Raw genomic sequence first — 16,265 nt, forward strand, 5'->3', positions numbered from 1 at the left:
ACGACTGCTATGCTTTTACAAGAGTCCAATGCTATTGACGTGTTACTGATATAGCTTCTGTTAAAAACACATTTGTAGTGTCAGAAATAACCCACACTTTCTTCCCCCTAAAGAAAAACTAGATAAGACAGTAATCATGCACACTATGCCCCACCTGAAATCATGGAAAAGTACACTACACACAGCTAAAGAGACAAATACAGTACATTATCCACAAACACACCCCATATTCTAAAATGAGAAAAACAACACATGCCACCTTCAACTGTTAGCCCACAGCAATACTTTCCAGGAGACCAAGTGCCATACACATACCTTGTTACATCTCCTTGGAGCACCAAGAGGCTGAATGACTCCCTCTCACAGGAGGCCAGCTTAAATACCGCTCAAGCTCCGCCCCAATTTCCCATCATAGCTTGCAAGCCAAAGGAAGCTATAAATAGAGGCTCATGGGACACAGAAACCCTTTAGTTCATTCTTATGTCAGCAGCAGCAAGATGTGCTCACCTTCATTGCAATTCAAATTGACAGAGGATTCAAACATTCTCACCAGGTAAGACTATGGGTCAGGACGGGAAAAAGGGGAGCTGTGCTCTGTGGTTGGAGGGGAGTGACTGGGGCAGGACAGGGGTGGGGGAGCAGTGTCTGGAGCAGGCATGACGGGGGAGGGGAAGCAGTGACTGGGTCAGGACAGGAGAAGGGGAGCTGTGCTTTGTGGGTGCAGAGGAGTGACCGGAGCAGGACAGGGGATGGGTAGCCACACTCCAGGGATGGAGGAGTGATTTGGGCAGGACAGGGAAGCGGGAGCAGTGTCTGGGTCAGGATGGGAGAAGGGGAGCCATGCTCTGTGTGTGCAGGGGAGTGACTGGGGCAGGAAAGGGGTGGGGGAGCTGTGCTCTGTGGTTGGTGGGGGAGCAGTGACTGGGTCAGGACAGGATAAGGGGAGCTGTGCTCTGTGGATACAGGGGAGTGACAGGGGCAGGATTGAGGAGGGGGAGCAGTGTCTGGGGCAGGCACGACGGGGGACGGGAAGCAGTGATTGGGGCAGGAAGGGAGAAGGGGAGCTATGCTCTGTGGGTGCCGGGGAGTGAATGGGGCAGGATGGAGGAGGGGGAGCAGTGTCTGGGTCAGGCAGGATGGGGGAGGGAAACAGTGATTGGGGCAGGAAGGGAGAAGGGGAGCTGTGCTCTGTGGGTGGAGGGGAGTGACTGGGGCAGGACAGGGGACGGGGAGCAACGCTCCAGGGATGAAGGAGTGATTTGGGCAGGAAAGGGGAGGGGCAGCAGTGACTGGGTCAGGAGAGGAGAAGGGGAGCTCTGCTCTGTGGGTGTAGGGGAGTGACTGGGGCAGGACAGGGGACGGGGAGCCATGCTCCAGGGATGGAGGAGTGATTTGGGCAGGACAGGGGACAGGGAGCAGTGACTGGGTTGGGCAGGACTGGGGAGGCCACCTGTGCTCTCTGGGTGCAGGGGAGTGACTGGGGCAGGACAGGGGTGGGGAACCAGTGTCCGGGGTAGGCAGTATGGGGGAGAGGAAGCAGTGACTGGGTCAGGACGGGGAAGGGGAGCTGTGCTGTGTGGGTGGAGGGGAGTGACTGGGGCAGGAGATGGAGAGCTGCGCTACTGGGGGTGGGGGCTGAGTGAGGCAGGACAGGAGAAGGGGAACCATGCTCTGGGGAATGGGGGGAATGACTGGGGGAGGATGAGAGAGGAAGAGCCATACTTCAGGGGTGGGTAGAACTGACTGGGTCAGGACGGGAGAAAGGGAGATGTGCTGTGTGTGTGGAGGGGAGTGACTGGGACAGGATGGAGAAGGGGGAGCGATGCCTGGGTCAGGCAGGACTGGGGAGGGGAAGCACTAACTGGTGCCGGACAGGGGAGGGGGAGTAGTGACTGGGGCAGGATGGGAGAAGGGGAGCCGTGCTCTGTAGGTGCAGAGGACTGACTGGTGCAGGATGGGGGAGCTGTGCTCTGTGCGTGCAGGGGAGTGACTGGAGGAGGGGGAGGAGTGTCTGGGTCAGGCAGGACGAGGGAGGGGAAGCAGTAACTGGGGCAGGACAGAGGAGGGGGAGCTGTGCTCTGTGGGTGGAGGGGTGTGACTGGGGCAGGACTGCGGTGGGGGAGCTGTGTCGGGGGTAGGCAGTTTGGGGGAGAGGAAGCAGTGACTTGGTCAGGACGGGAGAAGGGGAGCTGTGCTCTGTGGGTGCAGGGAAGTGACTGGGGCAGGAAAGAGGAGGGGAAGCAGTGAGTGGGGTAGGATGGGAAAAGGGGAGCTGTGCTCTGTGGATGGAGTGGAGTGACTGGGGCAGGACAGGGGTGGGAGAGCAGTGTCTGGAGCAGGCATGACGGGGGAGGAGAAGCAGTGAGTGGGGTAGGATGGGAAAAGGGGAGCCGTGCTCTGTGGGTGTAGAGGAGTGACTGGGGCAGGACAGGGGTTGGGGAGCCACGCTCCAGGGATGGGGGAGAGATTTGGGCAGGACAGGGGAGCGGGAGCAGTGTCTGGGTCAGGATGGGAGAAGGGGAGCCATGCTCTGTGTGTGCAGGGGAGTGACTGGGGCAGGACAGGGGTTGGGGAGCCATGCTCTGTGGGGGGAGGGGAGTGACTGGGGCAGGATGGAGGAGGGGGAGCAGATACAGAATTTATATCTGCATCTGATCTGAGATCTGCAAAAAATGGTTCACAGATATAAAGTGGATATCCATGGATTTGCAGGATTCTACCTATTAATACCTCTCCAGGCAAAGGGGCATGAGTGAGTTACAGACTGTTGTCTCTTACAACTCTGGGTAAAGGCAGTTGGAGCAAGGACTCAGATCCTTTTGCTACCTGATTCCACTGAAACAGTGCAGAAGCCAGGAAAGTTCCCCACAATAGTGGGACCATTCGCCTGCTTACATGATTGGCATCACAAACAGGACCCTATCCATAGGATCCGCCCCATTGGTTTACTAGTTGAATTCTGGTAGCACTGTCCAGGTCTGGTTGAGACCCCTACAATGGCTGAAATTGAAGAACTACTTGCCCAGTTTGCTGAACTTCTGCACAAATGATTTGATCAGGCCGAGGCATTACAATAAACTAGATCAGAGCAGAGCAAAGTTTTATCGTTAGCCAAGGTGATGACAGACCAGCAGGTTGCTGCAGCTAAGAAGCCTCCTATCATTTATGTTCCATGAGACTGGAAGAGATCTGAGTTCACTGGTTTCCCAACAAAGCCCAGGGACATCACAATAAAAGAATAGATTAAGTCAGTGAAGGCAGCTCTACAGGTGTTGAGAGTAGCTGAAGGTGATCACAAGGATTTTGTGGAAGAACATCTCAAAGACCAGGCCAGATCCACAGTGAAGTTCATGGCAACAGCTGACATGCTAGACGTAGAGAAAATATTTCAGCTTCCCTTAGAAGTGTATGGAGACAAAGTGCCCATTGGAACCAGACTCAAGGAATTCTACGAGTGGACACAGAATCCAGGTGGGACCATTCAGGTCTATGCATACGACCTCCAGGACAGAATGAGCAAGATGGAGCGCCAAGACACACAATGGGTTCCGGACACAGATATAGTCCTGAAAGTGCAGTTAATGCTGGGGCTCTGGGATGACGCCCTCTGCTGCGAAATGAAGAGGAGATTTAAAGAAAAGCCCATTAAAAAGTTCCATGAACTCATGCAAACTGCCATTATATGGTCTGAAGAAGAGGAAGTTCCTGTGAAGAGATGACGACGCCCAACCCGCGAACATGAAGTGGAGGCTTAGTGAATACAACTAGCAGAGAAAAGGTCCTGCCCCAGACACAGTTAACCGTGAAAAGTTTAAATGCAGCTGTCCAGAAACTGGCAATCCAACTGGAGGAAAATCTGAAGGTGATGACTGAGGTGATGAAAGGTAAAATTTCCCCTAGTACGCCAAAGTATCAAAGGACACCAGGATCCCGAAGATCCCCAATGAATGACCAGAGAAAGTACATTTGCTACACTTGTGAAAGGCCAGGGCATACCAACAGAGAATGTCCACTGAGAAGGTGACCAGAGTCCCAGGCACTAGAAACCAAAAGGGCACTAGGAATTAGTGGCCCATCTACAGTAGAAGGCCAAGCAGAAGCAGAAAGATTCCTCAGCCTGTCCTTTGTGGAAAATCAGTCTGAAAGGATCTCAGACAGCACCAGCTCATCTAGCAACTTCTGTGAGCTAGCTTTTGGAGACTAACAGCTGAAGTACTTATAGCAGCAGTGAAGACCAACTGTTTGTTAGATGCTGGCTCAGAAGTCACCACCATTTCTGAGTTGCATTTTCAAAAATATTTGAAAGATAAGGAGCCAACTATGCACTGCACATGGTTTGTATGTCTTGAGAAGTGTAAGATGCACATTTTGGAGATGCAAGGCTGGGGCTGGGGGGACTTGTAGGTGTCTCCCTATATGCAATTCATGAGTGGCTGTGAGAGTATTCATGTAACTTTGGATGTGCCTTCACATGTTAATGACTGAGTGAGAGCAAAGCCTGGAGGCACAAGGGCCTGCACACACAGAGCAGTATGAGGTATCCTGAGCTAGCGTGTTAAAGGGGCACAGTCATTCCACAGTCCGATTGTACCCTGGGGGAAGTCACAATTGTTAAAGGTTTAAAGGGTATAGGGTTAAAGGGTTGTGGCTGATGGCCGGCTTCCCCCTAGTGGATCTCGTGCTTCACTCCTGTTGGTGGCCAGGAAGGTGCCCGTCACCCCATCTTCCCTGGGGGAGAGGGGTAGGGACCCGGGCCCACCTGCTCCTCCGGGTCCCAGCCCAGGGGCCCTATGAACCACAGCGGTATACTGCTGGCTCTGTATTGTTTGAGCTGCAGCCTCTTCCCCTGGGCTACTTTTCCCCCCTCAGTCTTTCTGGCCTCTCCAGCCCTATGTCCTTGCCGCCCCTTCCTGGGCTCAGTACCTCCTTTGGGGTTCTTCTGCTCTCCCCCACTTCGCTTCTCCAATCTGCTACTTCACTTCGCTTTGTTCCACTCCACCCAGCACAACACCTCTGCTTCCTCCAACTTGTGCACTGTGTGTTTGGGGCGGAGCCCTTTTATGGAGCACCTGGCTGATCCCTAATTGGCCTCAGCTGGCTCCTAATTGCCCCCTCATGACTCCAATTAGGCTGCAGGGAATAAAGCCCTGATCATCCTGGGGCTGATATATCTCCCTTCACAGACTCTCCTGCCGCCCTCTGCCCTGGATATATCACAGGGTGTATGGCTAAAAGGTTAACGGTTATAGGCTTAAAGGATTAAAGGGTATAGTGTTAAAAGATAAAGGATTAAACATTTGAGGGTATATGGTTAAAGGGTATAAGGTTAATCGGTAAACCGATTAAAGGGTACAGGGTTAAAGGGTATACAGGGGGCCCACCCCTCCTTGCATCTGTACACTGGTGGGGGGGCACAGGGAGCCCTCTGCTGTTTGTGGAGGTTATATGTCTCATGCCTTCCATGGGGGGAAGTCCCTCTGTTTTGCGGGGGATGGAGGGTGTCTGTCAGTACCTGGCATGACAGGGAGAGACCAAGCTCAGGACTGCGGGGGGCCAGGTGGTGATTGGCACGGCAGAGCTCAGGTGGCAGGCACTGCCCCCCCCTCTAACCAGTATTAATAACCATGTACTCCCTTGCCCACATGGTACACGTATAACTCCCCATCACCTTCCCGGGAAGGGGACCGACACATTGTTGAGGGTGGCTGAGGGAATCTTGCTCCTTGAAGAAGTAGGCCCAGAAATTAAATCACTGTCAGCAACACAGCATGGTGGGACTGGAGCACAGCCCAGGCCTGAGGCAGTGGCATCACTGCAGCTGGGGCATTTCTGTGTCCCCAGCAGCACTTGAGACACTGGAGCAGTTTGTGATGGTTGTATTTATTGCTCTGGATCATGTACACAGAACCCTTACCCCCTGCATTTCAGCTGGGAACCGCATGGTTGTTAGCGTAGTCTTGATTTTCAAACTTGGTCGTGTATCTGTCTGTGTGGACAGACGCATAAAGCTCTGACTGCGGCCGCGTAGCCTCTTTGCCCTTCAGGAGCCCCCCGCCCCAAATCTCTGGCTCGGACCACCTAGGCCCCGTCACCACCACATCTGTGTACTGGATCTCAGCACCCTCCACTGATGATTCTAGCAGCTGCCGGCCTTGGGCTTTCATCATCTTGAGGTTGGCGTAACATGTAGGCTTCTGAGGACAGAACAGAGGTGTGAGGAGGGAGGGTGTGGCCCCTGGGGCATCATCAGGAAGAGCAGGGCAGTTCCCCACCTGCAGGTTGTCTCTTCCAGGCAGGAACAGCTGGGATCTCAGGGGGCAGAGGCCTCTGGCTGCTTAGGCTCCTGCTGGCAGCACCAACCTTCACACTCTCTTGTAACCAACAAATTCTCTGTAGGATGGGGTTTGCTTCTGCTGGGGATGGCAGAGCTGAGCGCCCCCTACACCAGCACACAGCACTAGCTCTCACCAGCCTGTGAGTCTTGGAGCAGGGAGGGGACTGGAGGAGCCAGGGAAGAATGGGAGAGGGGAGGGGAGGGGAAGAGATGGAGGGCACAGGGACTGAGCAAGAAGTGTCTATATGGAGGAAATAGCCCATGCAGCACTGAGGAAGAACAGGGTGTGTGACGTGTGTGGTTGGGGGGGTTGGGGGTGTAACCCTTACAGTACCTGGCAAAAAGTTTGAGGAAGAGCAGAAGCCCAGCCCAACTGCTGCAACATGCCAGAGAGTTGTATGGCTTTGCCCTGCTAGGAATGACAGGAGGGGTCCCTTTGCTTCCTCCCAGGAAGAGCATCATCCCCATGCTGTGGTATTCCTGGGCTGCAGAAGGGATCTGACAACCCAATGACACTCAGGGACCAGCTCAGCTCCAGAGCTGGGAAATCCCCAGAGGTCTCCCCTCCCCATCACTATCTGTGCCTGGGGAATTGTGCCCCACAGCCTAGTCCCTGGGGCTTTAGCCTTCCCCAGTGCTGCCGCTCAGCCCTCTCCTGGCATCCCTCACCTGCCCTACTGTGAGAATACAAATGCAGCCAGGGCTACAGCTCAGCTCAGCAGATCCTGTTCCCGTCAGCCCCAGAGACGCTGAAGTGTCACTGGCTGTGCCATCAGGGCTCTGAGGCAATGAGGGATGTTAAATCTCACTCACATGCCCCCTTCCTGCTCTGTGCTGCCTGTTCAGTCCATCAGAGCTAACCCCCCCAGTCTGCAAACTGCATCCCAGTTCCATCCCTGGCATTCCTACTGCTCACCAAAGGCAAACATAACTGGGAGTCATGGAGCAGCCAGCAGTCAAAGGCAGAAAGTAGGTCGAGGAGAGGAAATGGGCTCAGCACAGAGATGCTCAGGGCCGATAACTCACCGCTTCCTGCCACTCTGCAAGCAGTTAATCTCCACACACAGCCCCTTAACACATGAATGTAACACTCACGACTATATAGCCCCCAGAGCACCAGCTCTCCCACCCCACACATAGTTCCAATGGTGCCCCTCAATCCAGACCCGCAGCCCCCTGCTATCTCAGCCCTGGGTATACACACACACCCACAGTCCTCTCTCCCTTTGCTGGTGCCCCTCAATCACTGCCCACAGCTATCCGCCCCGGGGTCTCCCCCATTTCCAAGTACTTGGCCAGTGCCCCTGTCACAACCTGCAGCCCCTGATATCCTAGCCCTGGGCTTCCCCACCCACACCTCTGCTCAGTGCACCTTAACCCTATCCACTTTCTAATGCTACAGGTCAGTCAGTCAGAGGGGACGGCCCCTGAACCATTAACTCCCCCGCTGGCTGCTGCGGCTTTTGTGGTTACAGCGCTGGTGCTGTCTTTGGCCACAGAGGTACCAAGAGCTCTGCTCACCTTGGGGCTGGATTCCTGCGCCTCCTGGGATGCTGGCACTGCTGAGCTTTCAAACGCAGAACTTTGCCCTGCCAACAGAGGGAGAGGGGAAGTCACTGCTCATGCAGAGAGTCCAGAACCAGAAGTCCAGCGCAGAGACAGAAGGACTCCGGTTTGCAGAGGTACTGAGCAGCTGGGCCCCTCATTCACAGGCAGCCCCTGAGTCAGGGCAGCCACAGGCTCATAGGATCCTCAGGATCGGAAGGGGGCCAGATCCCCAGCCCAAGGGGCTGCTCCCTCCCTGCACAGATGGACAAAACTGCTTCAAACAGCCCTCCCTCTGGATCCGCAAGAAACCAGCCCATGAATGGCTCCACTTTGCCCCCACACTTAATAGAGAGGTTTGCAGCTATAGCCAAGGCGAGGGTCCCAGCGATTCAAATCAGCATGAACAATGCTGAGCTGCCTGCCCCCAGCTGGGACCCAACCAGCACAGGGCACAGAACAAGTGGCAGAATTGTCTCCCCTCCACACATAGCGCGTGCACGTGCGTGTGCAGGGACCGGTAGCCACAGCACAGTGGGGCCTGACCCTGCCAGTGGCCCTGGGAGCCACTCACCTTTCAGCAGGTAACTGATGTTGCCATAGACTGGAATCTCCTCAGCCTCATGCTTCACACTGGGATGGAAAACAAAAATCCAGTCAATGAATCAGAGCCAGGGTGAAAGGAGACATGCTGGGGACAGGCAGAGGAAGAGAAGACCAGGGGAAAAGTGGCGGTGGTGGTTACACGCCCAAAGAGGGTGAGAAATGCTTGTGGACTCGATCTATAACAATCCCTATAATTCAGGCCAGAGCCCCATCAGCAGAGCTGAGCCGGGGGGTAGGTGGGGGCTGATAGTGAAGTGCAGGACAGGGAATCAGAACCCCCTGATTTCTGTGCCAGCCCCGGGGAGGGAAGTGGGATCTAGGGGGTGAGAGTAGATGAGGGGGGCCTGGCAGTCAGATCTCCTGGGTTTTATTCCTTGGCTCCAATGTGACATTCCCCCCTTCTCCCAGCCTCTGCTCCATCTCTCTGGCTGACAACACTGTCCCACTCCCCTGCCCCCTGAACATGGGGAGAACTTCAGTGGCGATGGTTTGGGACACAGACAATGCAGGGACTCATGGCTCCTGCTGTTTGGACTCACCTTCTCCTGAACTGAAGCAAGAGCCTCCTGGACCCATCTGTGCAGGCAGAGTGGGGGAGAGAGAGAGGAAAAAAAGAGAGATCAGTCCCACAGACTGAGGCAGGCAGAGAGGTCTCTGGGAAGCTGGTGGTGCCTGTGGGGTGTGGCAGGTAGGGAAATGGGAGGAGAGGGTGTCAAGGGCATCCTATGCACCGAGGGCTGGGATTCTGGGAGGGAGAGCCTGGGCGTGAGAAAGGCTGGGAGCCATGGAGAAGGGGAGCTGGGCTCCCTATGGAGTGAGATGGGAGGGAGTTGGGGCTGGGACATGGAGTGAAGGGGATAAAGCGTGCCCTCTGCAGCAAGACATGAAACAGGCTGAAGGGGAGGGTGACCTGGGGGCAGTAGCCCCTGCTAGAGATGTATGGGGAGGGGGACCTAGGAGACAGACCCCTGTGGGGAAGGAGGATATGGGAGCCAGTATCCCCTGTGCAACAAGATGGTCTGGGAGACAAAGGACCAGGGGAGCTGGGGAAAGGAGCCCCACATGGGGGGAGGAACTGGACCCCAGGCTCTGAACAGACTGTTCCCTCCCTTCAGCACCTACCTCTGTGCGCTGTGTGCCTCATGCAGCAGAGAACGTTCCATAACAGGGATATCAGGTGCGACAGGGCCAGTGCCCCGAAGAGCCCCCACATGGCATCAGTGCCCCGCACCTCTCCCAGACCTGCAAAACAGAGGGGCTGCTGAGAGCACTGGGCCCACATGGTCTGGAGAGAGCCCAGCTCTGGCAGGGGCCTGCCCAACTGGCTCTGGTGCTGCCCTCCAGCTCCAACACCGGACGGGTAAGCACGACTCCCAGACAGCTTATTGCATAGTCTCTGGTTGAACTGTCAGGGCTCCCTGGGTACTCTGGCCTCCTGCCCCCAATTTGCTGATGCTACGTTGACTCCCCTGGATTCTGCCATCATGCAACAAACAGGGAAGGCTCTGGCAATTGTCAAATTTAACGTGGGCTGTTCTACCACATGCTGCACCTCCCACGTCACTCTGGGGCACAGAGGTGGCCCAATTTACCTTTACAAACACCAACTGGCAGGGGTGTTTGATCCTCTCCGCTCAGCACAGCAGCCCCCGGACTTACCTGTAAAGTCACTGCAGTTACAGCTGCGGGGGGCCATATGTGGAAAATACAATCCCTGATCCCACACTGGAGTCACTCCGGATTCAGGGCAGATGCCCACGCTGGTTACAGCCGCTCCAGACTGGATCCAGGCAACATCTCCTGCTCCGATCCTGGTGGCACCAGTCTTACTGCTTCATTTCCCCTGCCCCAGAGGCGCCCCCCCCCTCCCCTCTTGTCTTCTGAAGAAGCAGCTCTGGCTATGCCCAGGGGGTTAGCATCGCTGCAGCTGTAACCCACGGGGATTTCCGGTGCCAGAACCCGCAGGCCTCTCCCTCTGCACTGGCTCCTGCTACTCACGGCTTAGCAGCTGCAGCTCACACCACGTGCCTTTCTGGGCGGGTTGAGTGAAAGGTGGATCTGCTACACGGAAGGGGGAGGGGGGCTCAGAGGTGTCTATAGAACTTCTCTCCAAACCTTACCATTCCATTAATTCTGTGCTCCCCAAACCCTCTGCTCCTCCTCCAGTACCAGGGATTCTTTACATCCCTCTCCCAGGCCTGCTCCTTTTCTCCACCCTCCCAGGTTGCAGGGATGGGGAAGAGAGCAGACCGACCCATTGTCCACAATGGGGGTCTCTCTTTACTCCTTCCCCTACTGCGAGGATGGTGCTGGCTGTTCCCCCTCCATTACCCAGACACAGCTCTGGGCTCTAAAGAGGTGAGGAAGAGCTCCAGCTGCTTCTGCAGCAGCCCTGATTGGCTGCTCTTCCCCAGGAGGTGGAAAAACAGCCAATCAGAAGGGTTTTCCCTTGGTCCAGGCTGAAATTCCCAGGAAGGCTGGAGACCTTCTTGCATCAGGAGGAAACTGGTTTCAACAGAGGCCAAAAATCACATCACTGTTGGGAGGAAATTGGGAGCTGGCAGTTGTCCCCACCCTGCTCCATTCCCATTCCCCTAACTCCCACCCCTGCCTAGCGTCCTGCCTCCATCCGCGTCCCCCCAACCTCTCCCCTCGGCACCCAGTGTCACTGCCGTCACCACACTGACAGCCAGGACAGAAATTGGACTCATTATAGGTGAGCCTTTGCCCTCTGCTGCATCCCCCCTGGGCCTAGGGGGCATCTCATTGTCTGTTCCTCTCAGCTGGGCCTGGCCCTGGTGCTCCTTTCTCCCTGGGAGGGAGGGATCCCTGTAGCAGGGGGAGGAGGGAAGGCAGGGGAAGGGCAGAGGCTGTCCCTGCACCATGGGAGGAATGAGTGGAGGCTGTCCCTGCAGTGGGGGGATGAGGACAGAGGCTGTCCTTTCACTGAGGATACATCGCAGCTGACAACAAGCTGAAAATAGCTGCATGGACATTGGCTGTCTAGTGTGAGCCTCCACCAACATCCCCATGGCTATTTTTAGCACATTAGTGCAAGTCTGCCTGCCTGGGCTGGGAGGCTTGTTTCCAGCTGCAGTGTAGACACTCCCAACAGATTTTCCAGGTTCCAGAGGCCATTGGATAGACACAGGCTGGCTGAGCCCAAGTTTGGGGGGTGCTGGGTGTGTCCCCACTGAACTGCGGGAAATGTAACGTTGCTGGAGATGAGCCACCACCTCCCCCTACAAAGCTGTGACAGGAAGTGGGTTAGAACTGCCAGATAAATACATGCTCTCACAAATCCCAGTGACTCCCCGTACACAGGCCTCCCCTCCACCCAGAAATTCCCAGAACACCAGGGAGAGGAGGGGGGGGGGGGAAAGCACCCTACAACTGTGGGGCCTATTTCTGCTCCTCCATCCGTTCACGCATCCGGGCAGAGTTCCTCTGGGCGGCATCTGCTGGCTCCCTAGACACTTTTCGGGAGCAGTGGGCATTGTCTGGGGTTCTCTGCTCAGTGTCCCCTGCCGGTACCCTCTGTTTTACCCTTTGACCCTTACGTCCTGTCCTGTTTTTTCATTAGTTGTCCCCTGCACTCAATTGTATCCTGGACTCAGTGACTCCTCCCCTTAGGCTGGGGGAGGAACCTTTAGTGAGTGGACTCCCAGCACATGGGCACAAGGCCCCGCATTCACAGACCCCATGAGTCACCTCATTGGTGCAGGAAGTTTATTAGATGCCAGGAGGTGCCATGGGGTCTGAATGCCCCAGGTCTCAAAGCGGGGTGCAGGGGAGGTGGAAAGGGTAATCTGGGATTCCTGTGCTCCCCGACGTTGCAGAGGGCTGTAATCCTGGCAGGGAGGAATGGTGTGGGAGAGATATAGATCAGAGGAGCTCTAGATGGGGGGGGGACCATGGCTCCCAGGTTTGCACCCTTCTCACCCCCTCTCTGCTGGGGCTCAATGCAGGTCCGCAACGTGCAGGTTACCTCCCACGCCAGCCACAGCCACTACCCGCCCACCGGGCGCTACTGCCACAGCCTGCACTGGTTTGCTGGGCAGCAGGATCTCACCGAGCACCTGGGGACAAAGAGCATGTCACCCAGGACTAGGTGCGTCTGCTACCTTGGCTCACCCCGCCCAATCCCTGGCCCCTCCCCACCCCCACTGCTCTGACTTGCTCACCCCACCCAACCCCCTCCTTCTACTGTCCTTGCTTACCCCACAGCACCCCTCCAGCCACCCTATCCACTACCCTGCTCCCATGTCTCACACCACCCAAGACCCCCCAAAACTCCCCTCATCCTGTACCTTGGCTCACGTTGACCCCTACCCCCCAAGGGGTAATCCAGCTCCACTGACTACTCCCTCTTTGCTGCCAAGCAGAGTATACCCACCTCCCATCTCACCTGGTTAGTGCCAGCATGGATGGCACTGGCTCCGCTGGTGCCACTGCCCCCAGCCAGCACTATGTCCTGATCGCAGAATCGGGCTGCATAGAGGAACTGACCCTGAGTGGGGCCTCCAGGAAAGGGGAGGTTCTTCTGTAACTGGGACGTCCGCAGATCCCAGAGCTGAAGCGCATTGTGGGGCACCCAAGAGCCAGTGAGCACACGGTTACCCTGGTGGAGGGAGAGGAGTCAGGCTCAGATATGGGGTGTTACCTCTCGCCTGAGGCATGCAGGAGGTGGTACCAGTGTGGTTACTCTATGTGGGGAAAGATTACTTCTGCAATAGGGATGGGGTTTTGGGGGGGCAGGTGACTCTGGCCCCACAGCTATCAGCTCAGGCTCAGTGCAGGAGCTCCAAGAGAAGTCAGCGCACAGCAGCCCTGTCCAGGATTTTACACACTCATGCAGAATAGCTCATGCCCTCTTCCCTAATCCCCATCACCCTTGCATCTCACCTGAATATCGAGGCCTGGCCCACAGATATGAGGCCCATTGATCACTCTCTGAGCCTCTTTTGCCATCCGCTTGTCCCAGATCTAGGCACAAACAAGAGACAGATAACAATTATAGCATCCAGAAACTCTACCCATCAGCCAGAGGTCACAGACACTGCTCTTTCCTCTTGCTACCCATGGGTACAGACACTGCTACCCCTCCATCCACACTCACCCATAATGTAGGGCCTCACCTTGACACAGTCATCCCAGCCACCTGTCAGGAACACATTGCGCTCTCCAGGGTGGAAGCGGAGGGCAAAGATGCGGCGAGAATGCCCACTGCTTGGTGTCACATCCCCAGTCATGAAGTCAGGAGCCTGCAGAATATGGGACAGCTGCAGGGGAGCGAAGCAGAATCTGGGTCATAGGCTGAGTGGGACCCACAGTTAGGAGCAAGGGCATCTCACACACACACACTCTACAAGGACAGCCTCTCTCTGCTGCCCCCCACCAACTCCAGGCTTGGCTCTTCCCCGTGCCAGTACACCCCATCCTTGCTGCCCCCTCTGAAAACAGTCCTCCCCTAGGCACCCCCTCTCCTCCCAATGTGCTGCCTGCCCTCTCCAGGCATGCCACCCCTCACTCACCTGATTGGTGTGGCTGTCATAGAGTCGAATGTGCCGATCCTTGCCAGCTGTGGCATAGGTGCTGCCATCCATACAGAAATCCATGGCATTGATCTCATTCTCCTTCTCTGAGGTGGGACAGATATGGAGAGAGCAGCTAGCACAGATTGTTACCCCAGCAACAAGGACAGATGTGAGGAAGGGATTCCCTCAGCTCACCACCCTCCACACCACGGTGCCAGGGCTCCTGGCCCTTTCCTTGGAGAAGAGACCCCCCTGCTCAGAGAGCACCAGCCCCTCCCGTGAGGAGAGGAGGGAAAGGCCCATCCCTAGGGCGGAAGGTGAGCAAGGCACCCTGTGGAAGGTTCTGGCACCTATCACTGTGGCCAGCAGCGTCTCCGAGTCCAGGTTGTAGAGAGAGATGATGCCATCCGCGCCCACAGCCAGCAGCAGACTGGGTCTCCGCGGGTGGTAGGACAAGGCAGTGGTGGCATGGCGCGTGCGGTGTCCTGGGAAGAGGGATGAGTCCAGAGAGCCGGTGGCCACATTCACAATCTGAGAGCGAGGGGGAGGAGAACAGGACGGGTGACGCAAGGGGAATGGCGAGGCTACCCTCCCCCTTGCCCTCCCCACGCGGCCTGTTCCCTCCACCCCCCTGCCACCCTCCACCTCCCCCCGTTATCCGCGTGGCACCGTTACCCCCCGGCCCCTCACCCCCTCCAACTCCCTCACTGACCCGCCCAGCCCCTCCCTCTCCGCCCCCCGGCCTGTCACCCAGCCCTTCCCCCTCCGCCGCCCCCGGCGCCGCCCCCGGTTACCTGCACGGCTCCGTTGCCGAACCCGGCCGCCAGCCGCCCGCCGCCCGGCGCGAAGCGCAGGCTGTAGATCCCGTGCGCGTCCTTGCTGAGGGGCACCTGGTGCCGGACGCGGAGCCCCGCGGGGCCCCAGGGCCCGTCCTCCTCCCCCCCGTCGCCGTCCCCATCCCCGCCGCTCTGCTTCGAGCGCTCCAGCCCGCGCGACTCCAGCAGCGCCTGCTCCAGCCGTCGCCGCGCCATGGCGGCTCCGACACCCCCCTCCAGTGCAGGGGGGTTACCGGAACGACAGAGGCCGGTTACCAGGGTTACGGAACGACGGACACCAGGCGGGGGCCAGTTGCCAAGGTTACGAGGGACCACCCCCTTCGTCCTTTACTGTCGCTTCCAGCGGCTCCCGAGTCCCGGGCTTGAGTCAAACTGTCACCCTGGCAACAGCTGCCGGAGCCAGCCCTGACCACCCTGCGCTGATTGGCGGAGCCAGTCTTTTTTCACTGCGATTGGTCAAGTGCCGAGCCCCGCCCCACTGCCGTTCTCTGATTGGTCAACATCAGCCCTCCACATGGGCCAATAGCCAATGGGGACCCCACCTCCATGCTCCTCTCATTGGCAGAGGCCTCCCAGCTACAGCTGGCCCAAAAGCCCAGGGGCGGGGGCAGAGGGCCCGAGGCGGCAGGCAGCAGATAGGTGGGGAGGGAGGGGGTCCATGCGGAGCCCAGCCTGTGTGTACAGAGGAGGAAGGGATGTGGGGGGAGGGGAGGCAGGTGTGTAAGGAGGAGGTGGGGTGGGGGGAAGTCAGAGGTCCATAGGGAGGGAAGGCAGGTGTGTAGGGGGAGGAAGGCAGGAGGTCCATGGGGGGCACCCATGGAGGGGGCAGAGGTGTATAGGGCAAGTACCCAAGGATGAAGGGGTGTATTCAGGGACAGGGTTTTGCCCTTTTCCCAGCTGTGGCAGCCCTGATATCAGAAGGAAACTCTCATGAATCAACTTCGAGTCCATAGCAAAATTTTATACAATATAAAGATTTGGGTTTGTACAACTGCTACACACGAGAACTCTTATACTAATTGGTACATACCCCTTCTCCTCACCCCTCCCACTCCATAGAGCTCTCCATGTCTCTGGTCCACCCCCACCCCCACCCCCATCCTAGTGTTTCTGAACCACCTCCTCCATGTCCCAGAGTCTGAGGCAAGATTGATCACCACCCAGTTCTCCCTCAAAAAAAGGAACCCCTCCAGTCCCTTAATGCTAGGAGATTATTTCAGAGCTCCTGTGCCAGTTACTCCTACGTCTCTCCATTTGGATCACCCTCAGTGGTTCCCTTTGCCCTAGTCCTGAGCATTGGCAACCTTCAGACACTAGCAGTTACATCCCTATCCCCTCCCCAGCCCTCACCTTGCTTAGCTGGACAGATTTAGCTCAGTCTCTTCATTGACAGGGACAGAAGAAATC

General features: G+C 56.8%; 1 protein-coding gene across 1 annotated transcript; it reads right to left on the reverse strand.

Annotated features, from left to right (window-relative positions):
- Nucleotides 1-5,871: 5,871 nt before the first annotated feature.
- On the reverse strand, nucleotides 5,872-15,266 carry LOC137152392 (uncharacterized). Its single transcript, XM_067546982.1, has 11 exons — nucleotides 14,817-15,266; nucleotides 14,373-14,553; nucleotides 14,020-14,126; nucleotides 13,624-13,767; nucleotides 13,391-13,471; nucleotides 12,995-13,106; nucleotides 9,608-9,727; nucleotides 9,025-9,061; nucleotides 8,454-8,512; nucleotides 7,856-7,923; nucleotides 5,872-6,194 (listed from the first exon to the last, which is right to left on the reverse strand). The coding sequence occupies exons 1-11, from the start codon at nucleotides 15,051-15,053 to the stop codon at nucleotides 5,925-5,927; spliced, it is 1,416 nt and encodes a 471-aa protein (XP_067403083.1). The 5' UTR covers nucleotides 15,054-15,266; the 3' UTR covers nucleotides 5,872-5,924.
- Nucleotides 15,267-16,265: the final 999 nt, after the last annotated feature.

This window comes from Emydura macquarii, unplaced genomic scaffold (assembly GCF_026122565.2).
Source record: "Emydura macquarii macquarii isolate MOO-44397 ecotype Brisbane River unplaced genomic scaffold, CSIRO-AGI_Emac_v2 contig_1209, whole genome shotgun sequence".
Classification (NCBI taxonomy): Eukaryota; Metazoa; Chordata; order Testudines; family Chelidae; genus Emydura; species Emydura macquarii.

Bases quoted from the DNA above. Each gene is read 5' to 3' on its own strand.
- LOC137152392 (XM_067546982.1), bottom strand. From the start codon at position 15,053: ATGGCGCGGCGACGGCTGGAGCAGGCGCTGCTGGAGTCGCGCGGGCTG. The intron at 14,554-14,816 runs GTAACCGGGGGC...CCTCGCTCTCAG, and splicing joins TCGGCAACGGAGCCGTGCAG to ATTGTGAATGTGGCCACCGG. The intron at 9,062-9,607 runs GTAGGTGCTGAA...CTGCCTGCACAG, and splicing joins GAGGCACACAGCGCACAGAG to ATGGGTCCAGGAGGCTCTTG.